Source organism: Oryzias melastigma, linkage group LG14, assembly GCF_002922805.2.
Source record: "Oryzias melastigma strain HK-1 linkage group LG14, ASM292280v2, whole genome shotgun sequence".
NCBI lineage: Eukaryota > Metazoa > Chordata > Actinopteri > Beloniformes > Adrianichthyidae > Oryzias > Oryzias melastigma.
In genome coordinates this window covers 23,374,292-23,394,424 of record NC_050525.1, presented here as the reverse complement: position 1 = coordinate 23,394,424, position 20,133 = coordinate 23,374,292, and the positions used below count along the sequence as shown (strand labels likewise).

The 20,133-nt window shown below is 35.5% G+C and overlaps 1 protein-coding gene across 3 annotated transcripts in view; it reads right to left on the bottom strand.

The window, feature by feature from the left end:
* Window positions 1-20,133, bottom strand: part of jade2 (jade family PHD finger 2) — a 203,883-nt gene that overhangs the window by 88,181 nt on the left and 95,569 nt on the right. For all 3 annotated transcript variants that reach the window (XM_024266149.2, XM_024266150.2, XM_024266151.2), the window contains exon 5: window positions 569-723. In XM_024266149.2, coding sequence (XP_024121917.1) covers window positions 569-723 — 155 coding nt within the window. The remainder of the gene's footprint in view (window positions 1-568; window positions 724-20,133) is intronic.

Genomic DNA, 20,133 nt, shown 5'->3' with positions numbered 1-20,133 from the left:
ATTTTTCAGTCGTCTGAGGGTGACAAACAGGTCTATGTCATTTTTAGAAAAATTGGCAAAAGTAAAATTTTGGATTTCCTTGGCAACAGAGATTTTTTGCTAACCACCTTTGGATATCCCTTACTATGTTTTTGTTTTTAGCCCCATAAGAGATTTTGTTGTCACTCTTTTTTTTTATTTTTTTTGTATGATTGCAGCTGTAGTGATATCATCATTTTTAAGGGGTGGGTGGGGTGTGTGGTCCAAAAATTCAATTTCACTGGATACTAGGTGTGTAAAATTTTTACGTTTTTGAGAATATGTTAGGTGTGAAACGATCAGTAAGAAAGAAAAAAATGCAAAAAACAATATATGTGCCTAAAAATGAGGCAGTTAGACCTTTAGAAAGCTCTGTTTTAGCATGAAATGGAGAAAATGCAAGATTTGCATGCTTTAAAAGAGTTGTGCATGCATTCTTGTCCAAATTCCCACTATAAACGACAAAAACTGGATGCATCCGTGACATTCGATGCGTCAAAGCACATTTGTTGTCACTTTGAGAGTTTAAACTCAAAGATTTCTCACTCACCCATCTGTCTAAACTCCTGGTTGACCAGCTGCAGCCAGGCAACATCAAGGTCATCCAGGTCGTAGCAGGTGTACGGCTGAGAGCGGGAAAGATGAGACTCTCTGTCCTTTTGCCGTCCGTTGTTAGACAGTTCACCTGAGGATGCCGGCAGACACCTGAAACAAATAAATAAAGTTTTTCTATTTCTGATTTCTCAAGAAACTGCGATGTACAAATTCAACACAAAAAGTGATGCCTTTGGTATTAAAATTTGGCTTTGAAATATACTGTATGATTCTTTCGATATTCAATAGTATTGAGGCAGTGCAGAAAAGAACTTGAACTCTAGCTATAGCATAGCCCAGGGGTGTCAAACTCAATCGCACAAGGGGCCAAAATCCAAAACACACTTTACATCATTGCCGAACAAAACAAACATTTATGGAACACTCTAAAGCTAAAATTTTTAAACTAATTTTTACTGTAATTTTTAACTTAATTATGAACTGGATAAACAGCATTACCTGCGATAATGCTAGTGTGACTGCTGTAAGCTAAATTTGGATGTTAAAGATGCTAGTGCTCATAGCTGTAGATGCGGAAATTGATAGCTGAAAACGGTAAAACTGATTACTGAAAATGCTGAAGCTGATAGTCCCTAAAATATTAGCTAAATGCCAAATTAGCCTAAAAGACAAAAAAAAAAAAAACTTAGGTTAGCCAAAACAGTTAGCATGTAGCTGAAAAAAATAGCTAAACTTCAAAATAACCTTAAAAACTGGAAAGAGCCTAAACTAGCCAAAGCATCTAGCATGTAAATATCAGCCTAACTCCAAAACAGCCTAAAAACAAATAAGCTTAAATTAGCCAAAACAGCTAGCATGTAGCCGCAATATTAGCTAAACTCCAAAACAGCCTAAAAAAAGTCAAAAATTTAGCCAAAACACCTAGCATGTAGCTGAAATTTTAGCTAAACTCCAAAATAGCCTGAAAGAATCATATAAAATGCCAAAATAGTCCAAAATGCAGAAGAAGATCCAAACACAAACAGAAGATACCAAACCCCAAGAGAGGAGCACCCAACAAAACCGTAAACACTCATTTCATCAAGAAAGAAATCTGTTCTGCATGCTCAGACAGGAAAGTCCTATTATCCCCACAACCGCCTGCTGAAGTTGTGACCTTTGTGTGCAAAAGGTGAAGTGCGTCAGTGATCAAAACCACAAACAACTCTCGACTCTCCATTTAGCTGGTGTCTTCAACGCCTCATTATCCGCCCACTTACTTACTCACTATGATCCCAGCCGTCACAACCAGCAGCACTGTCATTATCCTCATCATTACCATCGGCACCACTGCCGTCACCATCGCCAAAAACAGCTGCCACGCTCGGACCGCATCTCCTCCAGAACCATGTGCTACCATCAGAGCGAAACAGGAAATCACGAACCTTTGGTTACGTAATTATCAGAATAAAAATGGTAATTAGAGTAAAATCGGTTATGAATTCTATGCAAATGCATAATAGGTTAGTATTGGTGTAATTTTAGCGTGACTGTCTCCGCTGAGTCAGTATGGTGGTTATTGTAGCATACAATAAAAATGCTAATTAGTGTAATTAGAGAGCACATTGACAAATCTAACTATTCACAATGAAATCAGTATTAAAAGCCATTATTAAAGTGTTCATCATCCTTTCTCTTTTTACTCTCCTCCCAGATCCAACAGGGATCATTACTCCTTTGTTTTTGCGCTATACTCACTCTATACTTCTCACTTTCTCTTCATAAAACTCAACTCTTTTCTCAGAATTTAAGTTTCTCCCATTGACGATGCTTTTCTCTGCCAACGTAAAGGGGTACTTCCATTTCTAGCATTTCCAAACGATGACACCATCCTTGTAATTGTCCATCAGCGATCAACAGCATGTTCACTGTAGATGCCACATCTGTTAATCTAATAAAAGCGCAGATTGGATCCCTTCTTTTGTCTGCAAATGGCCACTTTTGCCCATAATTACAAGATCAATGTTCTAATGGGTAATGATGAATCCAGAATTGTAACATATTTGTGTGAAGACAGAGGAGGCGGAGAATAACGCCTGTTTCTGCTATGTTACACTGATGCCTGATTTGACATAAATATCCCTGGTAATGGAGGAGGGAGAGTAAATAAAGAAACAAAGATATATAAAATAAACAAGTGTTTCTGTTGATCGTCTTAACGCAAACAATAAAAGACATTAAGAAAAAAACATATTTTTAATGATAATTAAGAAGGGACCGTTGCCAAGGGACCATCTGCAAAGTGCAAGGACCGGGAAAAGGCGATAAAAAAAACAAACACAATGTTTCTAATAAATGGTTGCATTGATATAAGGTGGTCATGAATACTTCATATTCATACTACAACAATAATTTAAAAGAAAGTCATACTTTTTAGGCATTTTTGATCGAGACATGAATCACATATGATTGAAAATGTTTGATAGCTCTGGAAAAAAATATAAAAGCTACAGTCAACAAATGTTCTCACGTGACTAAATTATCACCTATTTTTAATAGTTGATCGTCACTTTTTCCGTTATTAGTTGCAATATTGTTACTCGATTGTTCAAGTTACTTCAGAGAAATATACCGTTTACGCTAATAAAATGTGTTATTTTTTATGTTTTCCAAAAGTATTAGGTTGAGACTCAAATGACTTGGATTGGAGGAAATAAAACTCATTGGAACACCCTGCTCTTCTATTCTTTATTATTTATTTTATTTATTTTTTCATGCTTCTATTTGGTGCAGTGTAATTCACGTGTTGTTTCTCTTTCCCACTCCGTTCTGAGGGAGAGGGAACGATTTCAAATTCCAGGTGCTCCTGTACTTGGCCGTGGACCTCGCCTCTGGCTCAACTTGGCAGTGGACCTCGTCCCCACCCATCTCCCCATTCTATCTGGATGAAAACTATTCAAATATACAGTTGTAGAGTTAGGTAAACTAATTATTCTTTAACAGTCCTGGTATATGGCCTGGCCATATTGGGAGAGGATCTCTCCTTCATGTGCACATCCCAGAGGTTTCTTCTTTTTTTTATTTCCTAAAATCAAGCTTTTTATGAGTTTTTCCTCACCAAGAAGGATGGTCTAAGGGCAGGGATAACCAGTTTAATTTAGTCTGTTTCATTTAGTTTAGCAATCAGCTATTTTTTATATTTTATGACCGACTTTTTGCTTCCGTACAATTACCAGTATGAAGCCCAGTGAGACAACTGTTGTGATATTGGGCTATATAAATAAAATGTAATTGAATTATTGATTATATTATACTACAGTGGATTTTCAAAAAACATTGCATTATTCTCCTCAAAAATGTTAACAAATGATTGTTAAAATACATAACCACATTTCTGACACTAATATTTTATCTCTGGGTAGAACAAATTTATTTAATTTTGTAATATGACAAAAAAAGAAAAAAAAATCCCACCAATTTTAGTGTCCTGAAGAAGTTAGTCTGAGTTTCCTAACATGTTCTAAAACAAAAAACAGTTATAAATAAAAAAATAAATTTAAAAAAGGAATAAAAAGAAAAAACTAAACAGGGATATTCCATTTTAATGTGGTATCATTATTACTTTTTTCTTCTCTGATCCACAGGAACTCTAAATTTATGAAGAAAAGAAAAAACTCCCAATACATTAATAAATGTTTTATAATTATTTGTTAAATCTCTTTTCCGTATTTCAAAGTCCAAGCACATTCAAAAGTACCTATTGAAGCTCCAGGTGAACCTTTTTTCCACGAACAGAATGAAAAAACAAAGCCTGAAAGCTTGATAATAATGTCACCACATTCAAAGAATGTGTGTCTGCAAGGTCAATGCACAGCGATGAGTGTCGGGTATCTCGCTGTCACATGTACAGGAACCACACATAACCATTATGTTATGTAATGTAAGTAAACAAAAGGCTTTGCATAAGGCCTCTCATTGTTTTGCAACAACGCAGTCATCTGTCAGCACCGCTCTCCACGCGGATCTTTATAGATTTTCTGTCTTTCTGTGAGATTCCTGTCAAGAAGTAGAATGGATGAAGCTTTGAATTCACTTCACAGGAAGGTTTTCTTTCACAGTTAAACGCACACATGAATCACTTTGTCGAGGACAAACATTCTATAACCGAGATCAAGGCAGTTTAGCAGATTTATCTTTTATAATTAAATGTGTATAAAAAAGATACTTATAATTACTGCATATAAAGTAGGAAAGAGTTGCATAAAGTGCTATTGTCAAAGGAACGTTGTTTTATTTGACGTACTTACATCAGAATTTATAAAAATGAAAAGTTAACGAAAATTTTAAACCTGGTTCCACACACCGGCTGCAGTTGCACCATATTAAAACATCTTAACACTTAATTTAATGTGAAGCAACAAGTGACGACGAAGACATAAAAAAAAAAAAAAAAAACACCTGAAGACTTGTCAGAGTTTGATACGTATTCTGTTATAAAGATTAATATGTACTTCATCATTTGATGTATTACTACTCATGGATTTTTTTTAAAGAATTTATGTTAAGAAAAGGTTTAGAAAGGTAAAGCTAGCAGCTTTGCTGAGTCATGGATTATTTCTCTCTGACAACCCGTTACAGGTACTTCATTGAATGCTGCTTATTTGTTCAAGAAGGTAATTAAGATTTTATTTTACTAATTTATGCTAATGACAGCATAGCTTTGGGTATGAGACGTAAATAAATAAATATTGTACAAATTTCTGTTGAAATTGATCACATTACTTATTATTATTTACCTTAAATTTCTTCAAACCGTGTTCAGCTGTCAGCTTTGCTGTTCTAAACCCGTAAACCAGAAGTCACGTTACACATTGCTGGCGATATCGCCATTTTGTGTGATGTCACCATGTCTATTAATTAAAGTCCTTTAAAAAAAACTTACTATCTAATGGTTTTAATATGTCATGTTTTGATTTCTCATAAAAAATCCAAACTTTATTCTTTATTAACACATATCTGCCCTTCCAGCTTGTATATTTTAGTCACTGAGCGCTCTCTAACATCCAACAGACATTAAAAAAAGGCTTAAATTCTACATTTTTTATGACACACATGACAAAATGTTTGCACACAGCCTCATCCTAACCCCCCAAAAATATCTTTTTATCTGATAGTTGTTGTCAAATGATACGTTTTCTCTTGGTGTCTGTGTTTGATTAGGTAATAATAGAGTAGAAAAATCTTTAGTGAATAGTGCAGAATCAGATTCCACATGTTCATCCTGCCCATAATTATGAAGTTGTGGGTTTTCTTGTGAACATTTTCAATCTCCTGAGCGTCAGCGCTTTCTTTCAATGTTGCGCTCTCCCGCTGTGAAACTGCACTCTTTAAGATGGAAAAACTGCACGGTTTGAGTGGAGTGGAACATAAACAAATAATTCTTGACTCTAATGTCCCAGAATAAAAAACACTTGGAAAGAAATCTAACAAAAACATCAAATTTAATCATGAAAACTTAAGAAGGATCTAAAATCAAAAGACGAGATTCTTCATTACATTATTGTTTTTGTGTTTTCTGGATTTCATCTTTAGTCCAAAAGACGAGATCCTGCGGGGAGGAGGTTATGTAGATGTCCCCTGCTTGGATTTATAACAATAAGACAACCGATCTGCTTTGATCTTCACGCTGTGTGCCATGAAATATTCAGAAGGAAGTTCATGCTGTGGGGCACTGATTCCTAAAACAATGAAAAGCAAACACGACACCTCCACAGCATCTCTTCAGTGTGGAGCTCCAAGCTGGCTCCGTGCGATCTGCCTCCAGGGAACGGAGGAGTGAAAGGGGAATGTGTGCAGCAGGAGCACGACAGACCTGAGCAGGAAGTAACATGAGCTTGGACAGGGAGATTTTCATATTTGTCAATGTGTGGCAAAAGAGGTAGACGTAAGCTAAAAACCAGATGCAAATCGTTGTCTCATGTTTACTTCAGACTCTAAACTTAAACCGATATGACAAAATCTTTCAACATCACTTAAGTTGAATGGACATGAAAATGGTGCAAAAGTTCAAGCTGGAAGTGATGCTCCAGATGACTTGTTGAGTTGGAAAAGTAAAGTTGAACTAAAGTAAAGTTTCTATCAGTTCAGATCAAACTAAAAGTGAAAAATGCTGCAGTTTTGGTGATTCATTTGGCCTGGAAATGATTATAAAAAGAATGCAGAACTTAACAGAGCAGATCAAGGTAAAAGCATCAAATTGGTTAAACTATTCTGTAAAATAGTAATGATTCAATTAAAAAAATAAACACTATCTAGGTAACAACTGAGAATTTTGTGAAGCAAAAAGTCTAAACCTGCAGGGCATCCAAGAAAAGCTATAAAACTTCACCTCCACACTTAAATTAAATGATCCTCTCCAATGAAAATTGTGGTGCTTTTAATATGTTTTTGTGGCATTTTTCTCACAATTGAGGACATATGTAAAGAAAATAAAAGCTTAAAATTGCATTTCTGATTATTTTTTTTCTTAAATTGTTGTGAATCAGGAACAGATTAAAAAATACAGTTGGATAAAGCTTGTAGTAGAGACGGATGTGCTACAATGGGCAGGCCACAAGCTCCCCGCTTCACTTGTAGACAAATACGTCCATGTACGTCTTCGTTTTCCTCATCTGACCTGAGCTCATCTGGCTGGATAAGTCCAATATTGACTGGGGTATGAGGGGTTGGGAAGTGAGGGGGGCTTACTCTGCCTAGTTCCACCTACAACTCAGAGGTGAATTTCCAATGAATCCCTGCCGCTCTGCAAAAACTATATCCTAGAAGAGACACCTTTTTAAATTTTTGACTTAAAATGGCATAATTCTAATTAAAAGTCAACTGGGAACGCTTTGAAAATAGATCAAAAGATGATTGGAGTGGGTTTTTAATGGCCAAAGGACATGAAGTGGTCAAATTAAAGAAAAAAGTAAATGGACCAAGGCATTTTCTAGGGAAATATCATCAAAAAGTCATGGATAATGATGGGAAAAACTGAATAAATCCAGAATCAAATTTCTCTCTAACTCTGTCACCTCAGAAATCTGCATTTGACCCGAGTTTTAGAAAAGAGCAGTGAGAGCTTAACCGGTTGATTTAGTGACGGATCAAAAAGAATGGCACAGGCTTGTCTTACAAAAAGTCAACTGAGCATTTAAGCCGTCTCCCAGCTCCCATATGTTTCTCACTGTTCTGTGAATCTCACTTTCATCCATCCCATAAAACATCGGTAATAATGTCTTCTCAGGGAGCGATGAAGAGCTTGGTGTTTACACGAGACATTTCCAGTGTGGGAAGAAGAGTGACAGCGGCTGAGACCAGTTCTTCATCAGCCTCTGCCCACACAAGAAATGGGAACTTTAACAGACATCGAGTTCTCAGAGTTCCTTCAAAGGACGACACAATAAAGAAAGAAAACACAAAAACCTGTTTAATCCTGCAAAATTCAAACTACAGAGTGTAAAAAAGTTTTTTTGGTAGATTTTATTGGTAAACACATCATTAGTGAATTTCACTTGAGTGACATTAATAAAACATATTTTTCTTTTTATATATTTATTTCTTTTATATTCTTTCCTATTTTTTTAATTTATTTTTCTATATTTTTTATACTATTTTTTTATTTTTATGTATTTTATTTTTAGATTATATTTATTTCTATATTTTTGTGTCAAATCTTTGCTCTACATTTGTGCACTTTTCCAGAAACGTGCATGTGGATCAGGTTTACAAACTACTGCAGCTGACTGATCCCATTCATAACATATTTTTTGTAATAAACTACAGCAACATTGACTTGTTTTAATCAAATCAAGCTTTATTTATATGAAAACATTTGTCTATCTATGCTTTTAGCAGCTTAAAGCGCTTAAAAACAAACGAGACAAAAATTTTTCAAATTAAACCGTCCCACCCCTTAATTATTTATTTATTTATTTTTTGTTTGTGTGCATTTCTGTGTGTATTTTTTGAAAGGACAGTAACTTAGCAGGCATAAAAAAATCAATTTTCTTTAACTGCATATCACCTTTAACTTTATGGGTTTCTTATGAAATTTTGTTTTTTTTCTTGTACTTTCGTCTAAGAAGTATTTGCAGCATTTAATAAAACAAACTAGAGAGCTGGTGAAGGAAAAAGTTAGTAAAACTGTTGATTGCATTGTAGCTCATGCTTTTAGTTAAATCATAGATTTGTTTTTTCTTTGCACAGAAGTTACACCAAACACAAGCTGAGACCATAAGTAATCTATTATTACATATGTGTTCACTGGATGCAAACAACTGTCATTATTTTATTAGTAAAATACAAAAATGGATTGTCGATAAGTTACAAGGAGGAGAATCATCAACAGGCTTAAAACCAAATAAACTGAGATAAAAAAAAATAATAATAAAGAGAATAGGAGCTACAAAAGAAAGTAAAAATCAAATTAAAGAAAAGCAATGAGTTGGAGAACCTTCCAACAATTCTTAATATGATTTTAAGAGAAAATAGATTTGAATTCATTACCTCCTGTAAAAATAAAAAGTTAACAGTGTATGTAATTTTTTTTGTTGTTTTAAAAGTAAAAAGACAGATTTGGGTTTTACATCTAACTGAAACTCGCCTAGAATGTTTGTGAAGAACCATGCTCTGAATACATAATAAAGCACGTATTCAAACACGCCTTTCACGTTACGTGAAAACAATCATTTCGCATTGTGTACACTCTTGAGATTATCTCTCATTCTTGGAATACCTCTCCACCATAGAAGCACTGAGAAGAACAGCTACTCCCATTTCTTCCCTGTAATCCCTCTTTTTTTCAGCCCTGGTTTTCACATGGGGATCTCTTTGTAAGCGTGCCAGCATCCACATGGTGTGTGAGTGCTTAAGAAAGCGAGATGGGCATTGCGCAGCGCAGACATTGCCAGCCTTTGGGACACAGTCTGGGTTTTAGATGTAACGGTGCAGTCTGGTCAGTACGCAGTAACTGGCAGAGATTCCACCTTAAGGTTTAGGGCAGGGATCTGTGACCTTCAACACTTAAAGGGTTGATTTCTCCACTGACCACAACTCAACAGAACCACAAAGTCTGACTTCTCCCTTTAGAAAAATAAGATTTATATTTATGTCAGTGTTACTGTTATGATAAGTATAAACTAACTATTGTTTTTGGGCATTAATTAAGCATGGACTGAATTTTTTTTCAAAATATGAAATACTTTTGACAGAGGTTTACGTGACTTCCTTTCAAAATAAAAGACTCCCTGTATCACATAGGATCGTCTAAATGCAGCAAATGTAATAGTAGGTAGTTCTATTGTCAGCATTGTGGGATTTCTCTGTCTAGAAATATGTAAATCTAACAAACTAAAGTTAAATCAGAGATTAAGTGACCCTTACCATCATTTTTGAGTCATAAGTCAAATTCTTCAAATCTAGTGCAATTTAAGTATGAATTCTGGCTATGCTTGTTTACGTTAAATTGATCTTCTTTGGTAAATGGTGCTCAAAAATATGTCAAAATGTTTTAATCTGATTTTTTAACTACATAGCCACACTGCATTATTGTTGGAGCATTATGGGTAGTGTAGGCAGGAGCCTTGTGATGTGACATGTAATGTTCTTTAACTGTTTGTGAATGAGTTCGATAAAGTTTGACTTCTATTTCATCCCTCCTGGCCTCCAGAGATAGTGCGTCAAGCACTGATTGATCCTTCTTGCGTATGTTTAATTTGAGAATTTATTCACAACAAAGTCACCTGTGACCTCCTGGTGACCCACGTGAGGCGATAAATTCCCGTGACACCAGGAACGCGGTCCCAAGTACTTGTCGCGAGAACGTAAGGAAACGGGAATTGGCCGTCATCTATTCAATTCAATTCAATTTCAATTTTATTTATATAGCCCAATATCACAAATTCAATTTGCCTCATTGGGCTTCATGCCTGTAGTTTTAACAGATGCACAGATGGAGTCATAAAATATGCACAATAGGTAAAAACTAAACAGACTATAAAGGACTCAAAGGGCCATAGTTACATCTGTAACTTTCGTTAGTATAGTACTTTTCAATTTTTCTTTAATACTTAATTTATACTTTACAGTTACTTTATAAGATAATTGTGATGATTCACAAACATAAAAAAGCACCTATCCAGCTATATAGTTGTTTTGGGAGGTTGATGTACCACACTGGTTGATGACACAATCTTATGATATAGTTTGGATTGATGGTAACTCCCAAAACTAGAGCAACTGCTCTCAATTTGATTTACATTCATAAAAATTGTACTGTGAATTTGTAAAGAACTGAGTTGAAAAGGAGAAAAGTTTAACTCAAAAAATTGTGAATCTTGGTGTTAGAGTCAAAAACCAACAACAAAAGATCCTACAAATGTTTTTAATAACTAAGCGAGGTAACCAAAACCATAAACCCAGGGATTGTCCATAAACATCAAACATTATCGTTTAATATTTGCGTTCATTTTACATCTGGTGAGGTCTTCACTAAGCTGGGAAGTGTCTGGCAGATGAAACTTTTTTTTCAAAATTGTCTTGTTTCTGTTGACTTTCTGACTGAAAGCAGATGTATATCGTAACCACAAATCCTGTTAGAACGGCAGAGAGAGTAATAAAACCCTAACTTCAGAAATGAGGTGAAAAATCTCAGATGAGCTAACATTTCAAGTCTGGTGTTTATTCTTTGCAAGCTCACCATTACACGCAATCTCTTCAATGTGCAGCTTTGTTATTGATTACAGCCACTTTAAATCTAAAATCATGCACATGTTCATCAGAAGCTGCTCGGCTCGCGGAGACAGGATGTCTGAGTCAATGTGGGAATGATTAGGGCCTTAAACGCTGCAGTCAAAGTGGTTACGACAGACTCTGGAAAGAGAGAGAAGTTATGGTCCAACGTCTTGGGCTTCAAACTGGCAGCTTGTTTACATTCTCCTTCAACCAGAACTCTTTTTTATTTTTACGTCTTCTCCACTGACAATAACAGGGGAGTCTACCTCCTGCTGTAAACAATGCCTATCATTTGAATTTCAGATACCTGTTGCACAACTGTCCAAGGATTTATACACTGAGTCCTTATTAACTTCATACATCTATGTTTTTTGATCATTTTCCAGGTCAGAAGATTGGAATGTGTATGCCTGCAAAGCTCAACAGCACTGCGGCCAAAAGGCTTCTGATCTGTGGAAATACCTGCAGGAGCTGCTTCTTTTAGCTGCATCATTGCTTCAGATTTATCTTTGACCAAACTGTCGACGCATTCTAACTTCTGATGGTTAAAGGTTGGTGCCATTGTGAAGCTACATTCAAACCGGCGTTCAAGAAAGTGCTGAATGCTGGTTCTTGAATGCAAACTGTTTTCACACAGGTCATTCGCTACTTGATACTAGCACATGTACTCACAGTTGGAAGAGGCTTGGTGCGAAATGTCAAAGTGGCGCATATGTAATGAATCTTGCTCCAGGCTTTTTGTTCTACAGCTCTATTCCAATGTATGAAAGACTTGGTGCCATATAAAAAAAATAAATTTGAATTTCTTCTCCATGATCAATTTTTATGCAGTTGGCACCTCCATGATTTGAAAAAGATGCTACGGATGCATCACTAGCAAATCTGAGTCCCAAAGTCATGTCAGAAAACAACAACAAGTATTTTATAATATTACCCATTATGGTTAGTGAAGAAATGCACAATATTGCAACATTTGCATAAAGTCATAAGTAGAGAAAAATGTGTCATTTTAAGGGTCTTTCTTCATAAACTATTTGGAAATTGATAAAACTAAAGACATAAGATCCAACATTCGTAGTGTGAATGATTGTAACTGCAGATAAAGATACTTACAATAAAAACTAATCATGACTGAGTTTGACAGTGCCACTCATGGGATGTTTGGATTCTTAATTTAATCTAAAAAACTAAATGGATTGCTGCTTTCTTAAGGGACAAAAATCCCATTTAAGTGAATCTGGTGCTTAAGAAAAATGACTTATTAGGGCAATGACTAACACTAGAAATTTTTCAGAAATTAAAAAAAGGAGGCATTAATGCTGATTTTCCGAATGCCCTCAAAACAACATTTCAAACACATGGACACAAAACTGAAACATCTTCTGTGTCCTTGTGAGCAGTGAGTCATGTCAATGGGAGCGAAATCAATCATTGGTACAAACATCAATTACAAAGTGACCTTTTACAGATGACTCACCTCTCTGGAGCTTCAAAACAATCAGCCACTGTATAATACAGTCATGCAAAGCATCCGTCATTCTTACATAATTCTTATGTTCCCCATGGTATGACTCACTGCCGGCTTCTTACATCGGTCTGAAACCACTTACTGTCTGAAGCACCACGAAACTGGTATGGGGTAAGAATATATAACCTCAATAATTATTTAGCTCTCAGCCATAAAAAGAAAACAGAACAATAGGCAGTCAATACAGATAGATGCACAAATGTGTTTCAGGTGACCTCATAGATGTGTGGTATACACACTAAAACTCCATAGCTCAAAAAACAAAAAACAAAGTTGGGTTGGTTTTAACCCAACTCCAAGGTTAAAGAGAGGCTGACTTTTGTGTGGGTTATTTTATTAAGAAAAAAAAAATAACTCTGTATAAAAACATAAATGAAACCAATATAAGTGAAAAATGTAATATTGCTCCAATAAGTAACACAAAAATATACCCCAACATGAATAAACCAAGAATTGGGTTAAAGAAATAACCCATCAATCGTTTTCATAGACAAAAGATAGTCTTAAGAAATGTCTGTAGCGCTTTACACGTTTAAACTGCAAAAATCAATTGTTGGATCCATTGTTTCCATCACTCTACACAGACAATCAATGTCAAAAAGTAACTAGTAGTAAAACATAGTAAAATATAACCCACATTTAGATTTATTAGGCTATAGCCAAACCAAGAGTATCTAAGACCCACTGCGATCATCTTTTGATCTATTCTAAATGCATTTTCAGGGGCCTTTTAATTATGATTATAACATTTTTAGGCAAAAATAAAAAAATATGTGTTGATTTTTAGTAATTTGTTTGATTAGTTGAGGGTGGGACTGTTGGCAAGGAGTAAACCTGCCCTTATTTCCCATAAACCCTCTGTTAACACTCTCTCATGCTAACACTGAACCTAATATTGGAGCTATCCAGCTGTACAGTTTTAACCCAAATGTCAGGAAAACGAAGACCTACACAAATCTATTTGTCTGCAAGTGGATGCATCAGAATGGAACGGAGCATGAAGCTTGGGGCTTTTCAACTGTAGCACTGCTAAAGGCTTTGTCTATGGCATTTTTTCGTCTGCTCCTGATTCGAATAAAGAAATACTCAATTTGCTTTATATATATATCCTTCATTATGAGAAAAACTTCACAAGAACATATTAAGAACACCAAAAACACAATTTTTAAGTGCCACGTGTGGGTGAGAGTTCTGTGAGTGTCTTGGACCATTATCTGATTGCGTTTATGTTGGGGCACTGTGAGGTTTATGGTAAAATCTTCAGCTTGTAGCCGTTTTATGAGTCCGTAATGAACTTTTTGGCATGATGAGATCCTCATTTGCACAATTTCCACACAAATATTTGGTCTTTGCAGTCCATTGATTTTGTCTCAAGACAACTTTTGCTGCTGCACATTTCAAATAAAGCATCACAGATTAGTGCAGACGGTGATTAACAAGAATCCCATGAGCTGGCGTTAGTTACTGAAAATGTGCTACATCTTTGCAGTGCAAATGATGCATGAAGCTTTCAGGATAGCATTTAGTTTTAGCATTTAGAATACAATTGTAGAATATTAACATAAAAGTAGCAGCCAAACTTGCAACATTGCAAAATAATGCATATTATTCATCCAAGTCTTGAATAGTGTTTTAGTTAGAAATGCTCCATTTCCAGTCTTGCTAAATGTTAACAAGATCTAATGATTGCTTTTAGACGTCTGCGTTAAGCTGTATCTCCATTAAAGCTGTAATTCCCTTCATTTTTCCTTTTAAAGTCTTCAGCAGGATTTCCACTCTTCTTCTAACTGATAATTTTTTATTACATCAACAAACCACTAAAACTGATGTGTAAACATCTTACTGTCTTCTCATAACCTCTTCCTGCATCACGAAAATGTAACACAGTGTTCCCACAATATATTACAGTTCATTTTTAGCTGTCTCGCTGATTTTTTTCAGTTCAATTTTGGATGCTTTTTTTTTAAACAGCAGACTGTGTTCTGCATCCCCATTGGCTGTAGATCTTGTCAATCAATCTTCTTCTGTACAGAATCTGTCCAGTTTGCCAAATGTACATGAATCTATGATCGCAAGCAAATCTTTGTTTGTATTCTAAAAGACTGGACTTAAAATAAAAAGTCGGAAAATGTTAATGTCAGTCTGAGAAAAGTGTATAAAGTGTGTAGTGAGACGTTTTACAGCCTTAAAACAACTGTAATAATACTTTGAACCCCATCTTCCAAAACAAAAAAGGGAAAACTTTGTTTTACTACACATGACTGTACTGCTTTTTACAGAAATTTAAGGATACTGAAATGTAACATTTATTGTTCCTAGCTTTTGTAAGAATTGTCTTAAATACATTGTTCTCTTCCTTTAAATTATAACTTAACTTCTACTTATGCAGTCTCATTTATTTTTTTGTGCAACTTTATGGAGAGAAAATAGTTCCATCTGATTTGTGTGTGTTATTCTTTGCAAGCTCTAGTCCTGAAACATGGCGATGGCAGGCGGGAGTGTGAGGTCCCGCTCCACACCCACAGAGCGGAGAGACCCGCTCCGATCTGTGGGTGTTCAGAGGGGTCCGGCACTGCCTGCTTTCGCCGTGACTGGTGACCAGCGATCACGGAAGATCTCCGTGCCAGATGGAGGTGCTGAACAGAGGAAGCAATCAATTCAGGAAAACTTTTTTTTTCTTTTTTTTAAAAGGGTTGAGTGTTTTAAAAATGTGTATTTGTAATTTTTGATATTCCTTATCAGGGATTATCTATTTAAGAAAGTGGGAAAATGTCAAGTTTTTACTAGATAGTAAAGGTGTGTATTGGCAAGAATCTGGTGATATGATACGTATTGCGATACAATACATATCGCAATATATCCCAAGACTGTATCAGAACTTTTTTTAGTTTTTTTTAAAGAGTATGACTTAGAAAAAAAACATAGTCATACTAAGCAGTACATGTCTTACAACAACAAGGCTGACTGAACCAATGAGACTAAAAGTTTAACATAAGCTGGTTCTAGCGAGATCTCGTCCTAGTCTGGTGTAGAGTTGCTCAAAGTGCGCTGTGCTGCCAACTAGTGGTTGAGGTAAAACAAAAGTAAGATGCTGAAGGATGCTCACAAATACTTGATTACATATTGTCTTGTCAGCATTTTAATTTGATACAAGTATCGCCGAATGAAATATCTCGATGTATCACAGAATCAAATTTTCCCCTACTAGATAAAATGCACAATCTAAGTTAAATGCGGCTGATAAGAAAACTGATTACCCAGCATTCTAGCAACATTTGAACACATCATTTACACACAAATCTTGGAGACTTGAAAAGAGTGATAGGTGCGTAAATGCGGTTTTGTATGTAACAGGCTATCTTTTTAAAGAATTGTATGTGTAGTTGGTTTCAAACTGTTGTAATTTGAAGTAATCTGTGTTTTTTTAGTATTTTGTAATTTTTGCACATGTGAATACGCAATTGCAAGTGCACACAAATATGCACAAAATTTATTTTATGAGTTACAAATCAAGAATCACGCACACACAAATCGGATGGAACTATTTTCTCTCCATACAACTGCATACTCATTTTTTTTTTTTTTTTTTTTTTTGGACGAGCCAATGTGCTCCGAGTCCTGATCATTAGATCATTGTCAATCAATCTCCTCCATGTCATGTCTATTTCACAGAATTTGTTTAATTTGCCAAATTTACAGATTTTTCTTTTTATTCTGTAATACTACTATGAAGGTTTGAACTTTGAGAGTTTAAGCAAGAGAGGAAAGAGTGAAAATGTTCATGTCTGTTGAAGAATCGGAGATAGAATGTAGTGAGGAGTTTTACAGCCTTATGACAACTAGATGACAACTTAATGGATATCGTCTATCGCTGGTTACTTTTAGAACATAATTTCCACAACAATCAATGGAACACTATATTTAATTATTGGAGTATTCTTCAGCTAAAAGTAGACATTAGTTACCATCAGCTTGTCACCAACTGTATCTTCTAGCTGACATGTTCTGGGTAGATATTGTGGAGAAGCATTTTTGAGTTTTGTCCCTGACAACTGTTACATAATGTGTTCACTATATAAATAATGCAATGTGAGAGCTGGAGGTGTGGACAGCCTAAAAAACAGGACTGAATCTGACAGCATCCTTGACATCTATGCCAAGAACACAGGTATAACATGATATTAAGACGCCTGATGGGACGGGATGACATTTTAAATGTTGCACAATCACAGCTCTGTTCCTGAACTGCTTTACTAAGAGCGTCATTGTACACAGGAATCTGTGTTTTACAGTGAGATGCCATTTTGCTCTGTGGTTCAGATGCCAGAGAGGTCTGCCTGTTGTCATGGATATGATTCAGACTTATTAACACCAGTGCTCCAAACCACTGCAGGCTCCTGCAACACACACAAACACGGGGCTATATTTACACACAGACACAGGAGAGAGCTCTGACGCATTGGCAAATACTCACCCAGACACACAGCATCACATTGGCGTGCATGCACACTTGCATACTCAAACATGTAACCCAACACAAAAATACACAAATTGCTGTTGGTGTGTTTGCCGCGTCGCTCCTCTCCAAGCTTTCACAACACAAACAGCAGAAAAGAGAAACTACACACCCAACGCACACACACATCAGTGGCGTTCTCTCAGTCCTGTCCTCAGAAGTGTGCAAACAATGTTACACAAAAGAGACAAAGCTCGTAATAATAAAGGGGGAAAGAGAAGCAGGGAGGAGGAGTTGGAGGAAAGAAAAAAAAGGAACGGGAAGGGTTGTGTGTTTGTGCATGGATCAGAATTTGGGCAAACAAAACTGGGGAATGTTTTCATTCATATTTTCCAGTTAGTTGAGAACCAGAGAGGCACACAGTGAAAGGTGGCAACTAAAACCAGAAAAAAAGAGGAGTAGGAAATTACAGTGAGAACATGCTGAAGAAAACAGACATTTCTAGGGTTTTTTTATGCTCCAACTTCTTTTCCCTTTAAGTGCTCAAACACACTTTGACAAACCTCCATTGTGCATCCAATTTAAACCAATGCAAAGCTTCAGCTTTTTGCAAATGGAAGCAGATAAACTAAAAAGTAATTAGAACTTGATAGGAGAACTTGATACAGTAGCTTCACTTACTGTAAACTTGAGTCAACTACTTGCGATTTCACCCATTATTTCTGATGTGTGAAGCGATCACAAACAGTTCAGATCAACAAAATTCAAATTATGAAGTGCAATCATACAAGTACAAAATATTTGTGTTCTTCTATACATAACAGTTATATAACACAAAGTGACCAATGGGCTTCTGGGTATGTGAATTGAAAGGGCAAAATGAAGTGGCAGTCCTGCAAATGTGTGTCTGAGCGCTTTATTTCTGATTTGAAACTATGCATTTCTGACACTGAACTCCGGAAAGTCGAGCTCACTGAAAATAATTTGATTTTGATTCGCCAAAAGGTTCAGAATTCCTTTGTTTTTGAGATTGATCTGGAAATAAAGCTTCACAAGATGCTCCACATATTTCATCTCCAAGCACGGCTCCGATAAACAGACAACTTTGATTCTTTTCTTGTTAATTCATGACTTTTTTCTCATAAATGTATGACTTTTTTTATTTACGACATTTAAAGTTATAAATTTACAACTTTAAAACACATACATTTAAAGCAAAAAAGTCATACATTTTGCCTATGACTTTTAAGTGTTATATATACAACTTTATGCTTGTAATTTACACATTTTTTATTTGTAAATTCACAAGATTTAGAGTCTTTATTTATTTATTGTAAACTGGCCCTAATACTCTGTTGTACCTTAAAGAGTTTAATTGAAGCTTTTGTTGGAAGTAAAAGAGTACATTGGAATAAGTATTTAGAATTTCAATGCCAAAGACTGAATTAGTTCCTTTTCAATTCACAAATTTATGATGTGATTTTTGATTTAACACAATAGGACTAAAGATCCAACTATGTCAATTTTTCATTACAAAACCAAATTTTCTTTGCAAAAAAAATAACATAAATGATAGAGAACTGTTCATTTTGAACATTTAGACCACTTTTAAAATTAACCAAATTGCTCCTTTTGCAAGAAAAAAAAGCAAGAAATTGCTTTATAAGGAATTTTTAATGCATTTTTCAAGTTAAGCATGATTTGATCAACCAGTTACTGTGGGTTTGACTCAGAGATCAAATAATCTGATCCATCAGGTAGTCTGAACCCCCAAAAAGAACATAGGTGTTATCGTCTGAACCCTGTTTCCAGCTTAAGGTGGTCGGACTGTGTGGGTTTATTAATGGGATCGGGTTGCTCGGCTTCTATGGTTAAGATTGGTCCAGGCACTGAGCTACACAGCTGCATGCAGGCAGATAGGGGTTTGCAATACCTGTACACCTGTGCACTTGACAGGAGGAATTTCGGAGTACGACCCGGGTTGGATCACTTTTTTTTTTCTAAAAAGCTGGTGTTCAATTCCAGAGCGGGCATATTTGTTTTCAAGGACATTTGAGAAATTTAAACCCACAAAGTTCAAATTCAGTACAACCAATCGTCTTCTCCTGACTTAAAAGCCCACAGCTACCATTAGACCTCTGGAGGGTCTACTGACAGGTAGTCAAGTAGGAAAGATAACAAATATATTATAGCTTAAAAAGTCCTGTACAAAAACTGCAATAATAACCTGGTTATTTACTTAAACTTCTGAAAAGTAGATTTATCAAATCATCATAAATCATCAAATAATTTACATCGCATTTATGGCAGACATGTCACATTGAAATTAAGTAATTATGTAAATCACGTAAAAGTGAAGAAATTCAATGAAGCACAGTTTTAAGTGTTCTTCTTCTGTGGTTTTAACGTGGATCATTTGTGAAAAATGTGCGTAAAGGACCACGTTTCTCATGTTTTCTACGTATATTCACGTATGACCAAATTTCATCCGTGCAGTATGTGCAAATTGTATGCACAACTCTACATATGATTTAACAATAGATCAAAAGATGATCAGAGTGGGTTTTTTTACTCAAAATTTTGAATAGTGTCTGGCCACATTCTTACATGATCATGCCTAAAAAGTTATATAAATGCAGATTTTTTTTTTTTTATTCCTTTCAGCAATAAATAGCACCATGTTGTTAATTCGTTCTTTGGATCTTTTTTTTTCTATTTCTCTCTTTTTATTTCATTTTTCTTTTCAAATACAAAAACGACTATATTTTGATCCTGTTATAACAAAATTAAATTTTTCTGAAAAACCATGACAGGCTTAATTAAA